The 20,735-nt window shown below is 44.2% G+C and overlaps 2 protein-coding genes and 1 long non-coding RNA gene across 5 annotated transcripts in view; 1 reads left to right on the top strand and 2 right to left on the bottom strand.

The window, feature by feature from the left end:
• Positions 1-6,880: 6,880 nt before the first annotated feature.
• Positions 6,881-10,606, top strand: LOC101757565. Of its 3 annotated transcripts, XR_001163908.2 has the most exons (4): positions 6,889-7,319; positions 8,126-8,297; positions 8,399-10,034; positions 10,209-10,606. XR_001163908.2 is itself a non-coding variant. In XM_012845588.2 (3 exons), exons 1-3 carry the CDS (start codon positions 7,201-7,203, stop codon positions 9,056-9,058), a joined length of 951 nt encoding a protein of 316 aa, XP_012701042.1. In that variant the 5' UTR covers positions 6,889-7,200; the 3' UTR covers positions 9,059-10,606. The 3 variants fall into 3 exon arrangements, 1 of the variants encoding a protein (XP_012701042.1); XR_002677370.1 differs by having other exon boundaries at positions 6,881-7,319; positions 7,434-8,297; positions 8,399-10,606; XM_012845588.2 differs by having other exon boundaries at positions 8,399-10,606.
• Positions 10,607-11,116: 510 nt separating this feature from the next.
• Positions 11,117-17,856, bottom strand: LOC101757291. Its single transcript, XR_215044.3, has 5 exons — positions 12,940-17,856; positions 12,754-12,828; positions 12,128-12,317; positions 11,923-12,010; positions 11,117-11,806 (listed from the first exon to the last, which is right to left on the bottom strand). It is a non-coding gene; the product is annotated as an uncharacterized LOC101757291 (long non-coding RNA).
• Positions 17,857-19,015: 1,159 nt separating this feature from the next.
• LOC101762035 (pentatricopeptide repeat-containing protein At4g20090) overlaps positions 19,016-20,735 on the bottom strand; it is a 2,830-nt gene continuing 1,110 nt past the window's right edge. The window contains exon 2 of the mRNA XM_004966910.3: positions 19,016-20,340. Within this exon, the coding sequence (XP_004966967.2) occupies positions 19,016-20,340 (1,325 nt within the window). The remainder of the gene's footprint in view (positions 20,341-20,735) is intronic.

Raw genomic sequence — 20,735 nt, 5'->3', positions numbered from 1 at the left:
ATTACACATCATCATCTAATGGAACGTTAATGACCTTCCTCTTGACGAACGTCCCCTGGTTGTGATCACGGTGTAAGTATAGAGCATTCTCTTTGGCTAATAGGATGCTTGGGTCAACCTCGACTGAAAATGGAGGAAGATCATTGAACTGATCATAATATTCTGAAATGTCAGTTTTGTCCTCAACTCCAACAATTTTTCTTTTCCCTGTAAGAACTATGTGGCGCTTTGGCTGGTCATCTAACTTATTAGCACCCTTCTATTTTGGTTTGCTTGACATGTCCTTCACATAGAAAACTTGAGTCACATCATTGGCTAGGATGAATGGTTCATCTCTGTATCCAATCTTATTGTGGTCCACTATTGTCACCCCATAGTTGTCTACCGTTACACCTCCTCCAGTAAGTTTCACCCAATGCCACCAGAACAGATGGATTTTCAAAGGTCCATAGTCGAGTTTCACATCTCCTCAATGACACTATAGTATCTATTTTTTTCCATTGTTGTTTATTGCATCTATACGGACACCACTATTTTGGTTTGTGCTCTTTTGGTCTTGGGCTATCGTGTAAAATGTGTACCTATTTATCTCGTATCCTTGGAATGTTGATACTGAGATAGATGGACCCCTAGCCAACCATGCTAGTTGCTCTTCAATCATGTCATCAGTCATTGCCACAACCAAGAGACAAAAGTGTCAATGTGATGACGTGTAACCCAGGCCTCAGTCTTCCCCTTGTTTAAGCACCGTACAATGGTCTTGTGCTCCTCCAAGTTTGTTGCAGGACCATGAAGTGTGATTTACGAAATGTACTCTCATCGATGTCCATCCGAGCTTTCCTCCCTAGTGTGCCCTTTCCCCTGAGTCTCCCCTCATGGCTTGATACATGGCTTGATACAGGGACTCCAATCGAACTCAGGTCGTCAATAAAGTCAAGACAAAACTTAATGACCTCCTCTGTTCCATATCCCTTTGTGATGCTTCCTTCTGTACAGGCACAATTACGAACATACTTGTTCAGAACTGCCATCAACCTCTCAAAAGGGAACATATTGTATAGAAATACAGGATTGAGAACAAAAATCTCTTCAACAAGGTAGACTAGAAGGTGGGTCATGATATTAAAGAAGGAAGGTGGAAAGACCATCTCAAAGCTAATAATGTATTGCACCACGTCATTCTGTACCTTTAGTAAATTGTTTGGATGGATTGCCTTCTGAGAAATTATGTTGAGGAATGCAGATAGCTTCACGATTGTCATTCTCACATTCTCTGTAGAATACCACTTGGTGCAACAGGCAGCAATTGTGTCATCAAGACGTGGCAGTCATGGGCCTCTAGATTTGTGAATTTCTTCTCTTTAATATTTATTATTCCCTGTATATTCGAGGAGTAGCCCGATGGGACCTTGATACTATTCAAGCACTCAAACATTCTTTCCTTCTCTTCCTTTATGATAGTGTAACTGGCAAGATGCAAGTAATGTCCATCATCTCTCTTTTCCAAATGTAGGTCATCTCCTTGTTTCATACGTTTTAGGTCCCGATGTGCTTCAATTGTATCATTTGCCTTTCCATCTGTACCCAGGAAGCCAAGCACGTTCACGCAAAGATTTTCATCAAATGCATCACATTGATTGCATTACGGACCTCAAGGACTTCCCAATAAGGTAGCTCACAAAATATAGACTTCTTCTTCCACATGGGTGCATGTCTATTCTCATCGTTCGGAACAGGTTAGCTATCAGAGCCCTAGCCAAAGGCTACCCTCACATCCTTTATCATAGAAAATACATGTTTACCATTATGGTGAACGGGCTTAGTACATTTTTCTTCCTCTCCTTCAAAATGCTTCCCTTTCTTTCTTAACAGGTGCTTAGCAGGAATAAATCGACGATGGCATGTATACACGACCTTTCTATAGTGTTTCAAATACATGATGCAAGTATCATCTAAACAATGCATCGAGGCTCGATATCTCTTGTTTGTCTATCCGGACAGATTACCAAGCGCCAGCCAATCATTGATGGTTACGAACAACAATGTTCGTAGATTAAAAGTATCATTTTTGTCCTCATCCCACACACGTACACCTTCTTCCTTCCATAACAGTAAAAGTTCATCAACCAACGATGTTAGGTAAACATCAATATCATTGCCAGCTTGTTTTGGGCCTTGGATATTTACAGGCATCATAATGAACTTCTGCTTCATGAACATTCACGATGGAAGGTTGAACATACATAAGGTCACAGGCCAAGTGCTATGACCACTACTGAACTCACCGAATGGATTGAATCCATCTATACTTAAACCAAACCATATATTCCTTGCATCCTTTTCAAACTCATGAAATTCTCTATCAACTGTTCTCCACTGGAACCCATCAGTGGGGTATCTGATCATTTCATCTTCCTTACGTTCTTCTTTGTGCCAACACATCAACTTTTCATGTGTCTGGTTTCTGAACAAACGCTTCAAGCGTGGTACTACACGGAAATTCCACATTACCTTCGCAGGAATTTTCTTCTTACTAGCCTACCCCTCAATATCGCTGGAGTCATCTCGCCTGATCTTATAACACAATGCTTCGCACACAGGACAGGCCTCCAATTTTTCATATTCCTCACCGCGATAAAGGATACAATCATTAGGACATGCATGTATCTTTTGTACCTCCAAACCCCAAGGGCAAACAACCTTTTTCGCTTTGTACATTGAGGACGGCAATTCATTCCCCTCAGGAAGCATGTTCTTTATAATTTTCATTAACTCATCAAAACCCTTGTCAGAAACTCCAATTTTTATCTTCCCTTGCAGCATTTCCAGTGTAGTACCCAACTTTTTGTGCCCCTATTTGCAATTTGGGTACAACAATTTCTTATGATCATCTAACATACTTCAAATTTCTTTGTCTCCTTCACATTCTCGCAGTCTTCCTTTGCATCTCGCAACACCTGACTTAGATCATCGGTAGGACCTTCTTCTGCAACCATCTCTTCTTCAGCCTCGCCCATTGCAACATCTGCAAAGGCAACTTCTTGAGTCTAGTCAGGAGTGTAGTTATCATCTTCATCATCATCATCATCTTCTTCCATCATAACTTATCTTTCCCCGTGCTTGGTCGAAACAAAATAGTTAGGCAGGAATCCGAAACTCTATATGTGGGCATGAATAGTCTTTTTGGATGAGTAATCCTTTTCATTTTTGCAAATTCGGCATGGACAGCAAATGAAAGCAGACGGCGGCTTGTTGGACTCTGCCACATCGAGAAAACCACGCAAGCCATTAATGTACTCCATGGAGCATTTGTCTGCGCTGTACATCCATTGATTATCCATCTACAAAGTATTACCGAACAAAAGATAATTTGATCATCCATAGAATTATACATCAAACATAACAAACATGATAAAAATTTCATGAAACATAACAAACATGATACAAATTTCATTAAACTCAAATGTTGCTAAAAGTTTAGATAGAAATACACAAATTTAAATTTCAGACTCAAACAACATGATACACTACAACAAACTCAAATGTTGCTGAAAGGTTAAATAGAAATACACAAATTTAAATTTTAGACCCAAACAACATGATACACTACGATAAACCATCCACTAAGTACTATCTAGGAGGACATTAAGCATTCTTGGGTGGCAAATAATAAGGTTTCACTGACCCAGCCTCATCCTGTGGTTTATTTGTGCCTCTTGCGATGGTAATACTCAATGGACCTGAAACCCTCGGGACTGGGAGTGGAGCATAACGACCACTAAAAGGAGGTTCCTAACCTGTCGCAACAACATCTTCATGGCATCTTTCCAAATAATGAAGCATTGCTCTCTCCCATATGCTCATTTTATTCAGCTTATCATGAGGGTCAACTATGGTTTTTCCGTTGCCGCGAGTGGAACGACGATCACCCCTACAATCGCCACTACCTCCAGCAGCAGTAGCCATCTCTATGTACCACAATATATTTAGCTCATATTTGCAAATATTAAACTATGAATAAATTATATTTTTTCCCACAATTTATTTAGCTCAAACATAACATATAAATGAAAAATTTCTCTATTGTAGCTTATCAAAAAATGAGTAATTACATACCTTTATTTCATCTTATTATCTCTATGACCATAATTTATCTCGCTCATATTTGCAAATGACTAAAATATGAACAAATTATATTTTTTCCCATAATTTATTTAGCTCATATTTGTAAATGGCTAAACTATGAAATTATTCCTCTAACCACGTATCAGTTTCTTTGACTAATACGAAATATAGCATCCAAAAAATTGTAGCTTATTCTAAAAATCACAAATATGAGCTCTAAATAACACATGCATACAAATGAAAATTTTCTCCATTATATCTTATTCTAAAAATCACAAATTACCCTAGCTCTATAGCATAAAACTTAGTATACTAACCATGTATCAAGGGTGGATGAAGTTTCTAACCTTTAGAATACTTGAACGAGTGAAATCCTCACGAAATGGTCAAAAATCCAGCAGCACCTCCCCTATTTCGCCATGAATGGATGAAGCTCGAGCTGAAGAAAATAGCTCGGGCAGGAGGAGGAAGACGCCTGATTTATAGGAGAGAAGTTAATACTAGTTGGGGGCTCCAACCGGTACTAAAGGAGCTCACGGGGGCTCATGAGGAACTAGCCGTTAGATCAGTACTAATGCTCACATCAGTACCGGATCAAAAACCAATCGGTACTAATTAAACTTCGGGACAAATGCCGAGTTTTCAGTAGTGGTTGGGGTCAACAAGCAATTGCCTGGAAATGCAAGTCTACCAAACACATCTTTGCTTCTGCTGTCTTCAGTCAAGATTTGTACACGTCACGGGCTACTAGTACATTACTGATAGTTCGCTGCTTTTTTTTTTTGTTGTTGTTGTTTCGAGTAGCCGAGGAAAAGGGGACTGCAAGAATGAAAGAATGAATATATAGACCAAATCCTTTAATTGCCGAGGAAGGCTTTGAACAACCATTTGCGTTGTGTTCGGTCTATTGAAGAAGAAATTACTGGACGCGAGTTGCAAGTAGGATTCCAACTGAATAAGACTTCTCTTGCAGAAGAGTGTACAACGTACCACTTCGTGTGACCCGTGGAACTAAATAAAATGCTAAATTTAAATTGTCCCATAAAAATAAAAACACTTCTAATGACAAAGAAAACAGAGGTTGAGTCTCTACCACATGTAAAGAGAATCGAAGAACTGGGTGATGTCAGCCAGCCAGTATATACACCAACTGAATTGGGCTTGATTCCTTCAAATAGAATTATTTAACGCGGGTGAAACTAGTATCGGGGCTATGACACGTGAAATCTACGTACAAAAAATTAGAATGGAAAATCCATTTATTAGATAGAAAGATTGTAATCAAAAGCCAATCCAGTTAAGTCAAATTAGTGAGCGTCGTGGTCTGTTGCGTCTCGCTACTTGGAGTGGGGGCAATTGACTGGTTGAACGCGTTGAACTCTGAGGCACAGTGATGGAGCTTGACCTTAGACATCTTCAGGTGAGTACCAGTAGACTTGTGATTTGCAGACCGCCCTGTACGTGCTACTCTCAAGGATTCAGCTAGTTTTGGATGCCCAACCCGCTTCACCTGCAATAAACGGCCGGGCTTACATCCTGCCGCACATTTCACCTCAAATGTTCGATGCTTCTCGCTGGCACTCAGTCAAGGTTAGCAATGTCTGAGAAACAACAGCAATTCCGATGTTTTCGCTGATTAGAAGCAAACTACATTATGGGCTGGTGCTGCGCGGCCAAAAACAAATGCTTTGACGAGGCAGTGTACCACCAGGTTTCTCCAGTCAAGATACGCAAGACGTCACAGGCGACTAGTCCATGGTCGACGCTTCATCCATTGACTAAATCCACTTGACATTCTCATAAATTCAGAGCCATGTAGCAAGCGCTAATGTTTTCAAATGCAATTTTGACCTTCTGACGTAAAAATACAGAACCACATAATGCTTGCCGTCCAATAAATGATGCCAAGAACGGTTTTCACTAGAAGTCTTGCTACTTTCCACTCAGCTGATCGGATATAGCATGCACCACTGTTGTCAGTAGTACTGGCGAAGGTGCTCGTGTACATCTGGTAAACGGTGCCTTTCACTATCACTGCACATGGTTGCACACAAACCATATTACACAGGGCAGTATGTCACTCCAGGCAAGTACCACAGCCAAGTATATGCTGAAACCATATTAATCCAGGGCTGTATGTTCAATATCATGGCAAGTATGCAATAAAATAGAGAGGGGGTAAATTAAAACGTGTGAAACGATTCACTATCAACCATCTTCATTCTGGGAAAAAAAGCCACTGCATAAAATTCTTCGCAGTAAAAAAAGAACAAAAGAAAGGAAACTGATATCTAACAATTCATATACAATAGCATGGCACCTAATAGTATCATCAGATCCTCACAGTCATCTCACTTTTCACTGAAATCATTGACAAAGTACTGATAGTGTTCATTGTATGGTGTATGGGGTAATAGAACCTTGTTCAGGCAGCAGAAAGAAGACGAACAGTTCATGCAAAACTAAAACCACATGACCCAACTAAATCTGGACAGGTACAATTCTTTTTAGCACCATAGTGGAACTAGTTTTGCTACTATGTTACTACTGCGATATTTGATATAAGGGAGATTGGGGATCTTGCCCCTACTGTGAAGTCTAATGGTGATTTTGTCCTCAATTTTTGAACTTTGTGATTTTGCCCCTTCTTTTCGTAGATGAAGCCTCCATCTACCCCTGTTTCTAACTCTGTTACGTGATGACCCCTTTAAAAAAATAAAAGAAATAGGAAAAATACTAAACACAATGCGAAAAGATATCACTACCCCTAACCTTATCCATCTCCTATCCTCCTCCCTCGCTCGTGGCTGCTCGAACCCATAGAGTGTCGCCTGGCTCCTCTCCCACGAAAACCTAGGGGCGGCGGCAGCCGGCTACTGGCGGCGGCGGCGGACTGCGGGAGGCCATCCAGGCGGCGGACCGGCAAGAGGCGCACCTGTGTTGCCCCGTCCGGCACCGACGGTAGCGGGAGGAGGCAGCCTGGCCCGAGCGCGAGGGTGCGCGGCCCCGGGCGCGCGCGTTGAAGCCCCAATGCCGGGCACGAGCCCAGCGTAGGGGGCGCGGGTTCCAGACCCGATGCCAGGCGCGGCCCCAACGCAGGTGGCACGGGTTCCAGCCCCAACACCTCCACTGCTCCCACATGAGCACAAGGACAGCGAGGGAGAGCGCAACACCAAGACCATGGAAGAGGCTAGGTAATCCCTGATCTTGAATATCCCTGTGCGCCATAGATTTCAATTGAAATGGGTCTGTAGTTGTGGTCTTTAGAGCGATTTAGCTAAATTCATATTCGGTGCTATGATTTGTAGGCCAAATCACAGGGATTTGCAACTTGTTGCTAGAGTTTGTTCGTTTTTCAGCTTGCCTGATGGGGCCCAAAGTCATGGCTGCAGGGTAAAACATTACCACGACAAGTTGTTGACACACATAACTATGGGCTGATGCAGTTAGTTAACTTCATAGCTGTACACTACATGTGGGGTTCAAAGCAATATATATCTTTGTGGCGTGAGTTGGACAATGACTCTATTAAGATAAAATATGATGAACATCTGTCTGAATGGTTTGAACTCAATCTAGAGAATGGAGCCCAGATAAATGATTTTTAGGGCCCATTGCAGTTTTCTCCAATGAAACGTAGGTGCCACCCTTCTCTAAGGAAGACTACCCACAAATGAGACAGCCACAAGTGAGATACCTGCAAATGTGAGAGCCACAAGTGAAACAGCCACAAATGTGAGAGCCAAATCCACATCTAAAAAGAAGAGAGCCACATATGAGAGGGTAGAAGTTCATGAGGAGGACGGCATGTACTCAGACACACATTCACTTCTAGCACAAGTGATAGAAGCTATGACACTAATTTGGCTGCATCTTCATGCTCTAACGATTCTAACCCTGAATTTGATCCTGATGGTTAAATAGTTGATGAGGATTGATCCTCCTCCATTTTCATATGATGTTGATGATCCATGTATTGATGTTAATGTGGTGTTCCCAGATGTGGACACCAATGCAAATCAGTGGTTACCCATCATGCTATCTTGAATGATCATGCTTTTGAGATCGTGAAAAAGGATAAGAGCAGATTTAGAGCAATCTGCAAGAGAGCTGAACAGGGCTGCAATTGGAAGTTTTATGCTTCAACAAGCAAGAATTACATTGGATGCAAGGTAAATTCAATACTTTCGTGGATGTTTCTATTAAAAAATAGTATATTTTCTAGCTGTTTTTACTCAGAAAAGTTACTTTTTGTTGCTGTTTTTTGTTGCAGGTTAAGACAAGTGGACCAAAGCATACTTGTGGTTCAGTCAACAACTATGGTGATACAATGGCCTCAAAGAAATGGGTAGCTGATAGAGTGGTCGACTTGTTACGGGAAGAACCTGAAATGGGACAAAGGGAGTTGCAGGATAGGTTAAAGAAGAAGTACTCCATTGAAGTTCCATATTATAGAGTTGTTAGAGGCAAGATGAGAGCGTTGGACATGATATATGGAAAGTGGGATGACAGCTATGATTTGCTACCCACATATCAAGATGAGCGGTTGAGATTTGTTCCTAGTAGTATTGTTGAGCTAGACACTGAAGACCACAATGGTGATGTGTGTTTCACAAGGTTCTTTGTTGCTCTTAAGCCATGCATTGATGGATTTTTGCAAGGATGCAGGCCCTACATTGCCATGGATGCCACTCATCTTACAGGAAGGTCAAGAGGTCAGTTAGCAGCAGCTGTGGCGGTGGATGGTCATAACTGGCTATTTCTAGTGGCATATGGAGTGATTGAGACCGAGTCCAAGGATAATTGGACTTGGTTTATCAACAACTTGAAGAATGCAATTGGTCATCCTACGGGTTTGATCATTAGTACAGATGCCGGCAAAGAGATAGAGGGGGTTGTAGAAGATGTATACCTAGGACTGGAACATAGATAGTACATGAGGCATTTGTGGAAGAATATGAAGAAGAATGGATTCCATGGTGTCTTTATGGTAAGAATATGTGGGCAGCAGCAAAGAGCTTCACAACTGACAAGTTCAACTACTTCATGTCAAAGATAGAGGAGAAAGATCCCAATGCAGTTGCATGGTTGGATGAAAATCATCCATATGTGTGGAGTAGAAGCAAATTCAGCAAGGATGCAATATAGATTACATCAACAACAACCTCTCTGAATTTCAATAGTTGGGTGTCTAAATGCAAGTATTTTCAAATTGTAGACATGCATGATAGGATAAGACAGATGATCATTGAGAAATTTGTTTTGAGAGATAAAATTGCTAGAAAAATGTCTGGAATAATCATCCCTTCTATTACTAATGCTCTAAATGCTAAATCCAAGACTATCAAGGATCATGAGGTACTAATATGTGGGGTTGGGACAGTTGTAGTAACTGTGAACAGATTTAGGCATGTTGTAAACTTGGAGCAAAAGACATGTAGTTGTAGGGCTTGGCAAGTTACTGGAAAGCCATATAGCCATACTTTAGCTTTCATTGCAAAACTAAGTAGGCATGTGCAAATGGATGCCTTTGTCCATGAATACTTCTCTGTTGAGAGGTTCAGAAAGGCATATGCAAGTACTTTCAATCCAATGACATCCAAGGACAGCTGGCCACGTGTTGATTTGGGCTACAAAATTAAGAAGCCCAAGTTAAGAAGGAAACCTGGGAGACCAAGAAAATCTAGGATCAAAGTATATGATGAGGCTAGCACTAGTAAGAGAAAGAGACCATGTTCTTAATGTCATGATCTAGATCATACAGCCAAGCATTGCCAAGGAGGTCCTACTACTAGTCAAAAGAGAAAGCTATCATCTTCACAAAATGGATCGTAGTCAAAGAGAAAGCTACCATCCTCACAAAATGGATCATAAGGGAGCAATGACCCAAATGTAGCACAAGCATCAATGTGAGTCATGGATTGATACTCATTTCACAAAATGGATCATGAGGGAGCAATGACCCAAATGTAGCACAAGCATCAAAGTCATGGATTGATACTCATTTCAATTTATTTGCTTATTTATTCATTTCTGTACCACCAACTTGTTTAATAACACACTTTTACTCTTGTCATATGAAGTGCAAGTGCAACAAGAACTAGAAGGGGAAGGTGAACTGGAAGGGGAAGGGAGAGGAGCAGGTGCAGGCTCAGATGCAGGTGGAAGAGCAAGAGGAAGAGGAGGAAACTCAAGAAGCTTGGCTGCATTGCTAGGCAGAGATGCTTGAGTGTCATGTTTTCCATTTGCTATGTACATTCTGTACTAGTTGGGATGGCACGTGAACTTGTTGGGTTGTAACCTGAACATGATGGGATGACATGTGAACTTAGGTTGTGGTATGGACATGATGGGATGAAATGTGAACATCCAGTGGTTTTGTTGTCCAATACATGTGATCTGGTGCTTTATGTTGGACATATGTGTCATCTGGTGCTTTATGTTGGTCTAATATATGTGATCTGGTGCTTTTTCTGTCAAATATTTGTGTCATGATGTTGTCAAAACTCTAACAAATTGTGTCAGATCCAAATATCCATGTCAGATTGGTCGACATGTGTCAGATTAGTTACAATCTTTTGTTAAAACCTGTCAAAATGCTGTCCTATTTTTTTTTTCAAAACAAGGGTAAAGTCACAAAGAACTCATAATAGTAAGGGTAAATCCGCAAAGGGAAACTTATCTTTTTGTACCAATTTTAACACCATTAAGTGCACTTCACAGAATAGGAGCAAACTCTCTTCGATTTCAAAAAGTAAGGGCAAAATCATAAAGTTGAAAAAATGAGGGTAAAATCACCATTGACATTCAAAACAGGGCATGAACACGAATGCCCCTTGATACAAAAGATGCATTTCCTATCACAAAATATATCTAGTTACTCCAGCTGATCAGTAAGAGGGATCATTAGGTAAACCAAATGACAAACAATGGGTCAAATTTTACAACAGGACACCACAAGGAATATGGAAAATTTAAATCAACGATACAGTTCCTGCAAAGCTACCTTGCATCAACAAGGGCAAGCACATAAGTTTTAGTTTCAGGATTATATTCACAGCACAAGACTATCACTTGACAAGTAGCCACGTACCCTATAGTTGTACTGAATTCCAGTTGTCCGACACCCCTACCTTAGAACCTAAGCCCTAAAACTCCAAACAGGCAAACACTAAAGCCAGCATGTCATGTGCATGGGCAGCCACGGCCCTGGCGCCATGGGCCAGGGAGGCCCAACAGCAGTAGGCAGGCGTGCAGGGACACCTGCAGCCCTGGCCGCACCATACTAGGGAGTCTAGGCGCCCAACAGCCCCCTCCCTTCTATCTTTAGTCTATTCAAGTATTAGAAAGTCCTTTTGTTTAAGTTAGGTAATAATTAGAGATTGAGTTGTAAGATGGAAGGATTCCATCCTTAGATTGCTTGGGAGTTAAGAGGGGAGTCACTATAAAACTAAAAGGGTGTAATCTATTTTGGATCAGCAAGGGAAAGGTTAAACCCTACCCTGCCCCTGCCTCTCCACCTCTCCCTGTGCCTTCACACTGGACCACCTCCAACTCCTCCCTGCAGATCGGCCAGCAGCAAAGTCGCCGGCAACCACGGGTCGACGGCGGCTCTTCTCCCCTCGCCCTCACACCTCCTTCGGCTACAATCTACGCCGGCCGCCCCCGACGAACGACGCACCTGACACAACAGCGAGCTAAGATGTGATGTCACAAGAAAATTATATTCTTCTACCAATAGGTTTTTCAATTGAATATGTGATGTCACAAGAAAATGGCAGTAGCATAGAGGCTGACCTTGTCCTTCAGGTGATCATGCACCTCCAAGTTCTAAAATGCTGCTACCCGAGCTGTTAATATTCATGATGTCCCATGTAAGATGTACCTATAAAATAAGAAAGTTAATAGGTTTTTACGAGTCAAATGAATAAATCAATGCAAAAAATAAATAATTAATTATCAACTGCCCTAATACAATCTTGGAAGGAAATCAAAGCTTAACTGTGTTGCCCGAAAGCCTAGTCCTATGGTCACTGATGATTCGTCCACCTGTACTGAATGCAGACTCGAACGCTACAGTGGATGCAGGAAAGCCAATGCGCTTTGTTCATGGAGAGCTGATCGAAGGTGAGCAACCTGAGGAGCCCCCAACTTCCTGTGGTTGACATTGGATGGCACTGTTGCCATGGTACCTGCATATGAAAAGTATAAAAGGAAACATGTAAAACTGCAGAATAAAAGGAAATAAAAGTAGCTTAAGCATAGTTCAAAGGAAAAGTATATATAATCTCTAAAACTCCAATTTCACATTCTGTTAGGTTTCCACTTCAAAGATTAATACACGAAGGCCACATTGTCTGGATTCTGGAACTCCCACACCAATCGTTCAACATTCTATGCATATGCAATGCATATGGAAGTTAAGTAATCAACTTCAGTAACTAAGGGTTATATTTGATAATTATCTGCTTGTAGGCAAATTTTAACTCCAGTAACCCTTGATGTTCCCAAAAAAAAAATGTATTCTAGAGAAACACTACTTGAAATAACCGGCTTTTGAAACAAAACATTACAACAAAGCATGAACATTCTTCATGAAAGGGCCAAAGGAGAAAGAACAAAACACACCTTAAAAATCTGATGCTCCTGCCCCAATTGATGTAGGTCTTCTCCCCAACTCCCTCTCACAGAGCTTGTCTTTCACTGAGATTTATATCAAAATCAATAACACAGGCCAACATTAGGTTTGAAGAAAATGTTGAGGTGGAGAGAGGGACGGGAGAGGGACAAGGAGATGGAGATGGGTGATCTCACCAGCGGCGACGGGACACGAGAGGATTGTGCCATCGTACAAGCGGAAACGAGAGGCAGAGGAGCTGGTGGGGTAGCAGTGGGTGCTGTCGTGCAAGCGGAGGAGCCGAACGAATAGGTGGGGCAGCACGTGACACTCGCCGGAGGGCCGCCGGCAGCGACGGCAGTGGCATGGCACCAGCTGCACTCCCACAGTGTAATGCCGATACGGATGCAGCGCACCGTCACCACACAGCATAATGCCGAGCGAATGCCGCCCCACCTTGCAGGTGTGGCAGGCACATTGCAGGATCTCACAGGCTGGCTACAAAATCCTGCAAGACTTTGCAGGCTGCACATTTCAAGCCCACTTGCAAAACGTGTCTCTGCAGGTACCCGCAAAGACAGTTTTGCACGGCGGACCTAGTGGGCTAGCAGGCTGACCTCATTGTTAGGATCTTAGAGGAGGGGGGCGGCTAGGGCGGCGGCCCCACGAGCAAGATGGTGGTGATGTTGCGTAGTGTCCTGACGACGTGGAAGTGGAGATAGTAGCGCAGGTCGCCGATGTAGCCATGAAGGATGAAGTCGTGGGTGGCCAGCAGGTGGCGTTGCCTCCCACGGTTGCTGTTGGGCCCTGGCGCAGCTATGGCCTATCGCGTTACCCCCATGTCGACTGCCAGTGTCGTCGGTGGAGGAAGCCAATTGAAGATGCGTGGCTGTAGCCCACTAGCCCCTCTCAGGAGGACACCCGGCACCCTGTAGACGAAGGATGTACGGGGCCGTGCACCTGGCGCTGTGAGGTCCCATACCTCCCTGAACAGTACAGCTGAGGCGTCCCGAGGTAGCGGCGAGATATCTGGCACACCCATCTCGGTGTTGACGCGGAAGAAGTTGCGGCCTGCAACGAGGAACTCACATCTAGCTGGTCCAAAAAGAGAACGTCGAGTTGTACCAGGGACGCTCGTGGCCACTCCTGTGTCAGGATCACCATGGCTGGGAAAGAGCGAGCTGTCGCCATACTCGTCATCGTGTGGCCGCCGACTGCGAGACGTGAGCGGATGAGTGTCAACAGCAGGGGTGACAAGGCTGGCAGGTAGACGCGCCCGGCGAAGAAGATGACGCTGTCGTCGATGGTCTAGGTGCGAGTTGCCTGGCGTGACGTGATTCCCCGCCTCACGGCGGCCAATTCAGGCTCATCTTGAACTGCCCTCCGGATGTCGTAAAGATGGAGAGATCACATCGCACGCGTTCCCACTCCTTAACCCCTCAATGTTGGCGCAAGTCGGGGTCGATGGCGCCGTTCTGGAGCTGTACGCCTGTGGGGCTGGTGGTGCAGTCGATGATGATGCTAGTGCTGCTGCCGATGGAGCTGGCAGGGCCGCCTGGACTAGCGGGGCTGGTAGTAGAGTAGCTGGTGTTGGTAAGACTCCCACGAACTGGACGATGCGGTCGCCTCGCCTGAAGCTCATGGTTAGCGTCCTGAAATCCCAAGTGATAGGACCTAACGACGCGAGCCACGGGGTACCAAGGATGACGTCTGTCTCGCCGTCGAGGGTGGAGATGTAGGCGTTGAGGGCAAAGACCTCGCGGTCCAATCGGATGGGTACCCCACGGCATAGGCCACGGCTGCGCACCCTGGAGCCATCGCCGATGGTGATGCCGACGTTGATGCGCCTCTCCGAGACTTATACGTGACGGGCGAAGCTAAAGTCGACGACGTTGTGTGTGGCGCCCGTGTCGATGACGACACGTGCGCCCTCCCCGAATACAGCGCCCACCAGGCGCATGGTGCACCAGCCCTGGAGACCTCCGTTGGGGCCAGCCGTGATCACCATCAGTGATGGCTCGTCGTCATCATCGAAGTCGTTGACGATGGTGATCTCGAACAGCTGCTTGCACTTGTGCCCTCTGCTGAATTGCTCGTCGCAGTTAAAGCAAAGGCCTAAGCACTTCCTCTTTGCCATCTCGTCAAATGTGAGGCGCTTGAAGGAGCGAGCCCCCGTAGTAGCTGCCGTCGTTGTCGTGCCTGCTGCTGGTGTAGTCATGCTCTTTGGCTTGGTCGTAGTTGTGCGCGAGGGGGGCGCATGCTGATGATGCCGTCGTCATCGTCTTGGGTGGTTCTAACACCGGCGCCGCTCATAGGCCCGAGCGAGTGCCATGGCCTGCTCCATGTCCCGCCGGTCCTACAGCTCGACATTGGTGCGGAGGGGCTTGCCTAGCCTAGCGGTGTAGATGTTGACCTGCTGCTCCTTGCCTAGGGGTCCCGCGCGCGCCACGTGCGCGAGGAATGTGCGCAGTGCCGGTCCGCCGCAAGGCGACCAACTCGCCTAGCAGGTAGCGTCTGGAGGGGGGGCCGAATTTGCTCCAATCTCGCTCCAATCTGTGATTGGGCTCTCCTGGGAGAGACGCATGTACCACAGTTGAGTGGCGCCTGTGAGGTGGAACGATGCATACCAGACCTTCTCATGATCTGGCGTCCATTGCCTGGTGAACAAGTGCTCGCATCTGTTGAGCCACTGCAGCAGGTCGTCCTCCCCGTCATAGCTCGGGAAGTTCATCTTGTGGTAGCGAGGCACCAACATGGAGTAGAAGTTCGGTGGCACGTCTGTCGGTTGCTCCGGCTGAGATCCATCTATCGGGGTGGGGAACAGATCCTTCACCACCTTGTCGACGATGTCGCATCATCGCTGTAGGATGATCCTACTTCCCTCACCTTGTCGAAGAGGAACTTGCGCTCAGCGAAGGCTACTGCGCGCACCTGGCCAGGTCGGCCAACGACTGCTCTTGCAGTTCAGCAGGTGCCTTGGCCTTGGCATCTGCCGCCTCCTTGCCTTCAGGGTCTGCTTGTGGTCGACGCGGCGGGCTTCTTCTCCAGGGACGTCAGGCGCCCGTCCACCACCTTCATGGTGGCAAGCAGCTTGTTGATGGAGGTGCATCTCAACCATCTGCTTGCTGAGGTCATCCATGGTGGCAGGCTTGGAGGTGGACATGGTGGGCTAGTTCCTGGTCTATGAATACCATGTGTTAGGATCTTAGAGGAGGGGGTGGCTAGGGCGGCGCAGGAGGGCGAGAGGGACGGCGCAGGGGGGAGGGGCGGTTGGCGCAGGGAGAAAGGAAGGCAGGAGGGTTGAGAGAATTCTCTTCCTTCTTGATTTCCAATGAGTACAACTCCCTCAATTATATAGGGACCTATGACTTGAGTCCTAAGATAACTAGGATTGGATTCCTTATAGATTGGATCCATCCTTTCCTAAACAAACTCTCTAATTGTCTCTAGACTCTTTAACCTTTCCTATTATTCAAAGACTCCAAAAGGGGATATTGCCGGTGGGGCCAGCGGCTGCCATGTGCGGCGCCCCTCTACGGCGCCTCCTCTTCCGACTCGCCCAGGAGGCCGACGGCTGCGCTGGCGTGCCTCTGGACCACCCCTAAGGGCCGAGCCGGGTCCTCCAAGTCCCTAACACTCACACAATTTAAATACGCTACGCAAACAATGCAAGGTGAAGTTGGTATATCTTCATGTTGTCTTCACATACGGATACTAAGGTAAATTCTAAAACAGAGTAGCATTTGACTATCTTACATATGCACCAAAAGAAAAATTATACCTTGTGCGTTTCCAGACGCGTTAAATTTCACAGGAGAAAGAAGCAGAGAAAATACATGATTAGTTCTAGGTGCGAAGGACTAATGGAGAGAGCCAAGTCGCCATGCCATCTGGTAACTAATATGCCTAATTTTGAGTTGTCTAACAGGAGTAAAAGATATAGTTTGTTTAACACATTTGAACATTTGCTAAATGCTTCTTGGGAATTGAAAAGTCACATGCAACAATTCATCCATAATGACCTTTCAGCTATAATAGCTACTGAACTCCGAAGGGTTAGCGTTCCGAGCATAAGTATCCAACTACTCTGAATCTGAATTGATATAATACAATAACTAAGCTAATTTCACACATGTCATCCATTGGAATAATATGTCATCCATGAAGCCTAGGTTTACCTTGCATGCAGTAAACTATTCCAAACAACACTATACAACTCAACAAGGAATCACAAGAAAAAGGGCAGCAAGAAACATGAAAATCTATAATCAATTCAGATGTAGAGTAACTCAGAACGAATATATTAAACAACTAAGCTACTACTGATACGTCACTGACATCCACCAGAATACTATGTATTCTAATGGGATTCTTCTGTTGTCAATTTGTCATAACTACCCACAAGGCCTAGCAACTTTGCATACATAGTCATCCCTATGGCAGCTAAGATATGTGGTGGTGTGTGGTACGCAAGGCATTTTTTGCTGTAAACAAACTAAGACAATAGTATAAGTTGAATCACTTAACATGAATGTTATTATCTGCAATAAACCGCAAAGCCTCATTTTTGGTGTTCAGAAACAATGACAAGTGAGACAATATGCAGAAGTATTTACTATTACTAGCTTTCTCTACATCATGTTGGATATGCATACAGCAATGAGAAAGTATGTCTGGCCATCCATAACTGAAGGATTTAAATGATCTACTTGACCATCATAGATCATAGCTGCCTTTTTTAGCAGAGTTTACATATAACGTGTGATACTCCAGATTTTATTACTGTTTACATAATATGTTATTAGACAGTATGACTGTTGTGAGATTTCTTGAATTATCACCTTAATAACAATGCTCCTGATCACTAAAAATCAAAGTAGAACCAAAAACATGTGATCAATAGCAAAGGCAACCTTAAAAACACTTTCTCTACACTCTACTGTTTATGTTTTGCATCAACTTGAATAAATATCAGCACATAAAAGTTTGTCCCATCAGTTTTCAAATGCAAAATTCATCAAGGAAAAGGAAAAAGCCTATTTTACTCCCCTCACTTTTTTACTTTGTCCACTTAACCCCCTAAGCAAAATTTAGGCTCACTTTACTCCCCCGGACTATTTCATTTGGTCCAATCTACCCCTTAATTAGATTTCTCTTTTTTATTTCATCGCGTACAAATTGAGTTTTAATTTCAGATTTTGTTAGTTGACTTATAACATGATGCTCTACGTTAGAAAAATACATTAGAAATTTTTCATGATTACTTTTCATACAGTTTTGTATATCTAAGATCAATTTCATATTAAATATTCCTAACCTATGAAAACAACCATGAAAAATTCTTAATATAATTTTTTAACATAAGGCATCATGTTTTGTATCTACTCACAAAATTTGAACTCAAAATTCAACTTATACACAGAGAAACAAAAAAGATAAATCTAATTAGGGGGTAGATTGGACCAAGTGAAATAGTTCAAGTGAGTAAAGTGAGCCAAAATTTTATTCAGGGGGTTAAGTGGACATAGTGGATATGTGAGGGGAGGTAAATGGACTTTTTCCCAAGGAAAATGTCTGAAATAATGGGATGATAAAAAAAAATGTGCTTGAGTTATCATTGATTCAATATTTGGCAATGGTAAGGATGCTTAGTAAAGAAATATATTACCTATCTCTAGCAGCTGCTGATTGACAGGGGGTAGAATTAATCGATAGCTTGCTAACAGTAATCAATTGAGCCCCAGAGGTTCTAATTCTTAGAAACAAAAAGGTCAAACATGTCTGTTAACATAGTTTGCACTTACCATCCTATATACAGGTTAAAATGAGCTTAAACTGCCATATTTCCTTGCCTTTCTAAAAGAGATCTAATCATTTGTTTCCTAGTGTCCTAATAAACAGAAAGATCTAGATTACTCAATCTTGAATTTTTAAACAATATAATCAGGGCTTTCAGTTAGAACATGCATTACAGTTTGCAACTGACACCAGAAATTCATGGAAGACAAGCTATTAGGACAAGTGCGACTTATACAGGTCCGCAAAACCATTGGTTAGAGAAAACACCATACTATTGACATAAAAAATAAAAGATAAAAAGTGCTGGAAGCATAAGCATAGTGAACAATGGAAATCGCTTTATTGTAACAAAAACTTTTGTTATGAATGAATGAGTTAGTGATACAACTTACAACAAATGGAGAATTAAAAGCACTCCAGCATGTGAGCTCCAAAGCGTGTGCTCAATCGGTATATAAAAAATATATATAATCTTTAAGGCTTCCAAATCTCATCCCAACAATTATCAACCACTTTCCGAACTCTCTTAGTCTGACAAACTCCTCTGACAAAAGTATGCCAAATGGCAGCCTCTGGCACAATATACTTAGCCAGCATCACCATCAAAACATCTCCAGCTGCCCTATACCTTTCTCTATTGCATAGCCTCATGACCAGCCCCTCTAAAAATTCTCTCCCTTTCGCCTCTGCGACCCCAACCTCCCGCAAGAAAATATTGCATGTTACTGCATCTGGATCACATCTTTGATCAAGCATCTGGTTAAGCATGTCCATTGCCCGAGCAAGGTTATTTGTGCGAATTAGCCCATCCAATACAACATTATAAATGATAGCATCGGGTTTGGCATCACCCTTCGCCAGCATGTCATTAAAAAGCCGGAGACCACCATCAACCATCCCAGACATGCATAACCCCTTGATCATTGAAGTATAAGCTATTGTATCAGGTGCACAGCCACGGCTAAGCATATGTTTCCAGACCATCATAGCATCTTTTAATCTCCCTACATTACACATCCCAGTGATCAATATACTGTAACTAATAGCAGTTGGCACACAGCCAACCCTTAACATCTCCTCCCATGTAGAGAGAGCTCGTGATGAATCTCCAATCTGGAAATAACCTCGAATCATTGAGCTATATGTCATGACATTTGGTACACATTTTGCATCAACCATCTCATCAAATAACATTTCACCTTCAGTCATCCTCCCACAACGGGCAAGACCATCAATCATTGCTGAATACAAAACAATGTTTGGCCTTACTGTAGCTGCCACCATTGTTTCCCACACCCTCAATGCCCTGTCAACCTCCCCTGACCTGCAAAACCCGGTAATCACGGCTGAGAACACAAATTCACTAGGTGGAAGCCCCTTGTTGCCCATTTCCTCAGCGACTTTCCATGCATCTTCCACTCTTCCACATTTTACCAACCCATCCACCACTGCGCCATATGTCATCAACCCTGGCACAATTCCCTCATTCTCCATTCTTCTCATGATGCCCATCGCTGCCTTCACTTTACTGCACAATAACAAACCATGCAGCAGCACATTGTATGTTGCTGCTGTCAGTGTGCAACCCTTTAGCTGCATAAACCGAAACAATTTGGCTGCCCCATTGACATCCCCTGCACGCAGCATTGCTCTCAGCACAGGATTAAAAGCCTCGGCCGCCACCACCCCATCGACCACCATCTCATGCACCAGCGCCACCGCATCCTCCACATGCCCTGCATCGGACAGTGCTGACACGACCGTAGAGTAGGTGAACTTGTCCGGCGCAAGATTCCACACTGGAATGGCATCGTGAAGGATTCGCAGTGCGGTTGCAAGATAGATGCTGGGGTTCCTTGGGACCAGAGAGGAAGAGATGCACTTGAGGAGGAGGTTGAAGGAGAGCAGAGTGGGAGTGAGGCCTGGGAACCGGCGGAGGGAATGGGAGAAGAAGGCCGGTAGGAGATGAGGCGGGAGGGGGAACCGGACGAGCGCTGAATTGAAGGAGTGGTGGGTGGTGGCGGCAGGGGTGGGCGGGGAGAGGAAGAGGCGCAGAGCGAGGATCGGGCGGGGCGAGCGGGCGAGGGCGGCGACAAGGTGGGGGAAGATGTGCGGGGAGGCGTCGTGGGGGAGGCGGCGAAGAAAGCTGAGGACGGCAGCGGCGGGCGGAGGAGGGGATGCGACGGCGAGATCG

The sequence above is a fragment of the Setaria italica genome, chromosome IV, assembly GCF_000263155.2.
Source record: "Setaria italica strain Yugu1 chromosome IV, Setaria_italica_v2.0, whole genome shotgun sequence".
Classification (NCBI taxonomy): Eukaryota; Viridiplantae; Streptophyta; class Magnoliopsida; order Poales; family Poaceae; genus Setaria; species Setaria italica.
This window is presented reverse-complemented; position numbering and strand designations above follow the sequence as displayed.

Excerpts from the sequence above, each read along its gene's own strand:
- LOC101757565 (XM_012845588.2), top strand. The coding sequence starts at position 7,201 with ATGCCAGGCGCGGCCCCAACGCAGGTGGCACGGGTTCCAGCCCCAACA. Across the intron at positions 7,320-8,125 it reads AAGACCATGGAAGAGGCTAG|ATGTGGACACCAATGCAAAT; the intron begins GTAATCCCTGAT and ends TGGTGTTCCCAG. Across the intron at positions 8,298-8,398 it reads AGAATTACATTGGATGCAAG|GTTAAGACAAGTGGACCAAA; the intron begins GTAAATTCAATA and ends TTTTTGTTGCAG.